Source organism: Cornus florida, unplaced genomic scaffold (assembly GCF_030987335.1).
Source record: "Cornus florida cultivar Cherokee Brave unplaced genomic scaffold, ASM3098733v1 CherokeeBrave_3.0.0_Hap2_Chr09, whole genome shotgun sequence".
NCBI lineage: Eukaryota > Viridiplantae > Streptophyta > Magnoliopsida > Cornales > Cornaceae > Cornus > Cornus florida.
The window spans coordinates 79,258,674-79,264,511 of NW_026775579.1; the positions used below are offsets into that span (position 1 = coordinate 79,258,674).

General features: G+C 37.0%; 1 protein-coding gene across 1 annotated transcript; it reads left to right on the forward strand.

Moving 5' to 3' along the window:
• On the forward strand, positions 1-3,807 carry LOC132274530 (esterase-like). The gene is made up of 5 exons (XM_059775828.1): positions 1-267; positions 2,181-2,390; positions 2,546-2,715; positions 2,841-3,105; positions 3,200-3,807. The coding sequence occupies exons 1-5, from the start codon at positions 6-8 to the stop codon at positions 3,460-3,462; spliced, it is 1,170 nt and encodes a 389-aa protein (XP_059631811.1). The 5' UTR covers positions 1-5; the 3' UTR covers positions 3,463-3,807.
• The last annotated feature ends 2,031 nt before the right edge of the window (positions 3,808-5,838 follow it).

Below are 5,838 nucleotides of genomic sequence, written 5' to 3' on the forward strand. Positions count from 1 at the left end.
ACAACATGGATTGTCCAACAATGACCATGTCTGTCTCTCCTCTCTCTTGTTTTTGCATGTTTCTTCTGTGCTATGCCACTGTCCTGAACCCTGTTTCTGCTATGCAAAGTTGTGATTTTCCGGCGATTTTTAACTTTGGCGACTCGAATTCAGACACTGGTGGACTTGCTGCAGCCTTCAATTGGACCAACCCACCTTATGGAGAAACCTTCTTTCACATGCCAGCAGGGAGGTTCTCAGATGGACGTCTCATCATCGATTTCATCGGTATGTATCTATCAGTATCACCTTTTGGTCAACTTTAGGCCTACATTTCTGTCATTACAATGTTTTGTAGTGGTGCAAAAGGCTAGCATGATTAAGATAGGGATATTCATTTCAGTGGTAGGTCCATGGAACTGCATGGACACTCCTTTTGACATAAGGTGAAAAATATCAAACACCTGTATTCATTAAGTGAAAAGAACAAGGAGGACATGGCCAAGAGTCTTGAGACATGTTGGGAAAATCATTTCAAAGGTTTGAAGCATTATGATGCCACGTGGAACATAGATGATCAATTCTCTGTATAAGAAATGCAAAGTGATGTGAAATTGCGATTTTATTAGTAATAACCATGTCTCGAAGGGATATGATTTTGTGGTGTCATTTAGATTCCTTTAGAAGAAACATAATTCTCTATATAAAACTATTGAAAAATGATTCTTCGGCAATCTTTCACAAAGGGATGGTGGACGGTGAACCCCACTATTTGTGGTGAGCTTCGTTACCCCATTGCAAAAGAATTGACTTATGCCGACTCAAAGCATTGCTCATATCACATATTAAACTCTAAAAGGTTCACACGTTTTAGAAATGCTACTACTGTCTTTCCATTTTTCACATGGGGACTTTCAGTTCTCAGTGAATCGTATGTGTTCCCCATTATGACCTACTCATTTAGGGCTTGTCATGGATCGGATCGGTTCGGTTCGGTTTTGAGTAAAATTCAAACCAATTCTATCATGAGGGATTGATTAAATCTGAAACCGAGCCGATCCGTGGGGACTCTCAATCCGAACCAAACCAATCCGTGAAATAACGGATTGTTTCGGTTCGGTTCACATAGATTGGGCTTGACAGAACACAACTAAGAAAACTGAAATTAGAGGCAAAATACTATTTTCGTCTGAGTCATGCTTTAATTTAAAGAGAAAAAGAGAATTTGTTATTGTTAACTCTGTTTCGAAATACTGATTTTCGTCTCAGTCATGCATGAATTTCTAAAGACTATACATATTGATAAATGGGCTATGAAAATGACAAGGTAGAACTAAAACTAAATGACGAGATGGAGCAATCCAGATTTTTTCAAGAAGAGAAGAACAAAAATTCATAGAAGAAAATAATGAAAAACTTATGAACTCACTGAAAATTAGATGTAGATGAAGAGGAAATGATCGGCCCATGCAAATTAGAGATGCTTACTTGTCTGGGTTCCATAAGAGACTGTGACCTGAGCAGTGGGTTTGTGGGATCAGATGAGAGGCCAGAGACGCATGCAAATGAAAGGAATATAAAAACTAAAAAGTGTAAGCAATAAAGCATCTTGGGTTCGTAAAACAATAAAATATTTGAAAATTTAATGATTAAAGAAAACAAAAACATCAATAGTGTATTATGCATATACTGTATACTATTTTTGTTATATAATATATGTATATTAGTTCAACGGATTGGCCACGGACCAGTTTACGGATCGGTTCGGTTTTTTCAGCACTTAATCCTTTAACCGATCCGGTCACTACGGATTACTAATTTTTTAATCCATCATCGAACGACAATACTAGAAGACCAAACCGAACCACACAAATCGGATCGAATCGATTCGATTTAACGGATTTACGAATTATTTGAACACCCCCGACCTCATTATAGTCCCCAAGCTGCACATGACAGACTTTTCATAGCATTTCACTTGGGGCATAGCATGTTTAAATGCATATGGCAATACAGGGAATGGTCAGAAAAGCTATCCCAGTCATGATTCAACCGAAATAGATTAATGAACAACAGAGCCACAGAAAGTATTTTGTATTCCCAATGCAAGCAAATTGTCATTTTAAATGAGGCATTTTTTTGTAGCAAATTGTCATTTTCTTCCATTTTGTTGACCTTATCATCAAATTGTCCCACTGCAGCTACAAGTTTTGGACTCCCATTTCTCAGTGCTTATCTCAATTCTTTGGGGACCAACTTCACCAATGGTGCAAATTTCGCCACTTCAGCATCAACCACCACACCACCAAGGTCCATTATTCCGGTGGGCGAATTCAGCCCCTTCTACTTGGATGCACAGTATTGGCAGTTTACACAATTCATATACAGATCACAAATTATCAAGAAAACAGGTAAATGATATTATCGCGCAATGCCATTTTATTTCAATATCTACTATGTTCATCAATGGGCTGTTGCAGTTGAGTGTTCAAGCCCTGCTGGGTGCAATATTGTGGGTGTGTGCGTTTGCTCGAACTTTTTGAATATATATATAACACTCTTGTAGGAGGGATATACAAGAATCTAATGCCCGAGTTGGAAGATTTTCCAAAAGCCTTGTATACATTTGATATTGGTCAAAATGATCTTGCTCAAGGTTTCTTTGGTAACATGTCCATAGAGGAAGTGAATGCTTCTGTCCCAGATATAGTCAACAGGTTCTCTACTAACATCAAGGTATAATCTTCATCACAAAAGGGCTGCATATACCATATATGTAGTTCTTCTTTCTAATGATAGTTACATTTGATATCTTGAGGAGAAAAAAATTGCTATAACTCTGACATTGTGATATGATGTAGAATATATACAAGTTGGGAGCTAGAATGTTCTGGATCCACAACACCGGACCGATTGGCTGCCTTCCCTATATCTTGGCAACTTTTCCAGCAGCTCAAATGGACAGTGCTGGCTGCGCGAGGGCTTACAATGAGGTAGCTCAGTACTTTAACTACATGTTGAAGGAGGCCATTGTGCAACTCAGAAAGGACCTTCCTCTAGCTCCAATCACATATGTTGATGTGTACTCTGTCAAGTACTCCCTCTATACTGAACCACACAAATATGGTATGCCATACAATGAAAACTCCAGGTTAAACATAGTTTTAAAAATATAGACATAAATGTGAATGTGTCTTCTATGTACTGTTTATAACTGTAGGGTTTGAGCATCCACTTGTTGCTTGCTGCGGCTATGGAGGGAAGTACAACTTTAGTAGTGTGGGAGTTTGTGGAGATACTGTCACTGTTAATGGCAGCCAAATATTCATCGGTTCGTGTGAACGCCCCTCGGTTCGAGTAAACTGGGATGGAGTTCACTACACTGAGGCAGCAGCTAAGTTTGTCTTTGATAAAATTTCCACTGGAGAATTCTCAGATCCACCAGTTCCCTTGAGAATGGCATGTCACAGCAAATTGGACTAAAGTTTCTCAATATATAGAACAATGCACTTCAGCAATGGACAATATTTATGCACATACACATATATGATATGTATTTGTTATAGTTGTTGTTCAATTAAATGTAATAATAAGCATCTAACTCAGCTGAGCTACTGGTATTGCTACTTGTGTGGATATATCTCCATATATAGAGTATTTTCTGATTCTGCAAACTGATATTGCTATTTTGAATGTAGAGTGAAGGAAAGGGAATTGGTACGAGTCCCAAACCGTCATTTCACGGCAGGTTATTTGTTTATTTATTTTTTACTATTATTTTATTATATTGTGTAAGGGCATTTTAACTCCTCCTTTTTTTTTTTTTTTTCAAATGAAAACGTCCTTATTTGAACATTTGGAGGTTGGTAATTTGAATCCCTTAGGTCACTCTCATGAAAAAATTTCAAAGTTGCCCGGTGCACAAGGGAAGGAAGGGATTGCGTGTACCTGATAATGAATTATTGGAAAAAATTGCCTGGTGCACGAGAAATAAAAGTTCAGAAAATTGCCGGGTGCATCAGCAATAAAAGAAACTGTATGTGTCTGGTAATGAACTATAAGGTGTTCCAAGAGGCTAATATGCATTCAGTCATGCTCAGAGTAAGCCCAAATTTTAGTATAAAGTAAGCCGTTCAATAGAATTTGGCCACTTTCACATGTGAGCCCAAAGTTTATGTCTGGTTTTAAGGAAGCCAGTTCACATATGTTTCTTCTATCCACTGCTTGAGTTACCAAAATTAACGTATGACTAGTTCATTTCGTTTCTTTGATGCCTCTTAACCTTCCAACCTTACACGACTGACACACATTTAGTCACATGCTCATGATAAAATGTGCGACCCAATCAATAACTTTTGGTAACTGAATTTGCTTCCTAACTTTTGGTAACTGAATTTTTGGACCATTACACTAATTAATAGGGCTTGTTTGGTTTGTAATTTTGAAAATAGTTTTTAAGAATTTGGAAAACATAAAAAAAAATTCAGATAACAATAAAAACAGTTCTCTCAAAACAGACCTTTTTATATCTGAGTTTTCAGAATACTGAATCAAGCAGAGTTTTTTTTTTTGTATAATTTTCTATTTTAAATGGCAGAAAACTATTACTATAATTACAAACCAAGCATATCCATAGCTTTTGGTAACTGAATTTGCTTACTAACTTGTATGAGTAAAGACCATTTAACTAAAATTTCTTCCCAACAATTGTTTGAAATTTATTAGACATTTTCAAATCAAATATCACATATGATTAAGTTTGGGCTTGAAATAAGGGCATGGTTGGTTAGACCAAGTAATTGAAGAGTGTCTTAGCTAGCCATTCCTTGCGCAAAAGCTGAAATTCAGAAATCGGTGGTTGAAGTCAACGAAAGATGAAGAAGACGAGGTATCTCTCTCCAGGTGAAGAAGACAAGGTATCTCCACCTTCCCCACACCCCACCCCCCCCCCCCCCCCCCCCCCACACACACACACACACGTGTATATATATACACATATATGTATACATAGAGTATTTTGTAAAGGGAAATGATATTTACACTACTCTTTCAAATATTACACTCCATTCTTAAAGTAAATAACATTTCTAACCCTAATTTCTAACTTCATAAGTAAAATGATAATTTTTTGTTTTTTCAAATACCATAACTACCCAGGTATCTAACAATCTTTTCGTTTCCTCCTCTCTCGTATGTATAGATAGAGTATTTTGTAAAGTTTTTGGACTCACACACTTCTTAAAACCCCTTCCAGCCTCTCTGTCAACTCTCATTTTCACACAAATGAAGAAAAGTTCAGATTGTGAATAGTCTGGTGGATTGGTTTCAAAAGGCTATTACTCAGAGGAATCTTAAGGGTTCTATCTTGTATTGCATTTTTTCTACCACTATTTGGAGGATATGAAAAGAGAGTAATGCTGCTATGCATCTAAACTACAAAGATCAACCTTAGTGCTGCAGCTTTGAATGTGATTTGGAAAGTTTTAGTGCTTCTGCAGTTGTCCTCAGAGGATGTTCTGCTTGGTGATAACTTATAAACATCTTACGTACTTTTTAAAATATGCTATGTCAGACCCTAATTTTGCAAAATGTAGCAAACACTCCCTCCCATAAATATATTATTCATTGCAAAAATGACATAACGTCCGAAAGTTGGGAGAAGCTATTACATGGTCTTGAGCCAATCACCTTTGGACACGTAAGCAATTGTGTTGGAAATGTGTAATCTTTATTCAACTTTTTGCTCGGAACCAATGGTCCCAAAACCATTTAAACTTTTTGCGAAAGTTGGATCCATTCGACTATTTCTTGTTACTAGGGTTCAAGTCATGACGACATAATCCCATTCACATAAATGTA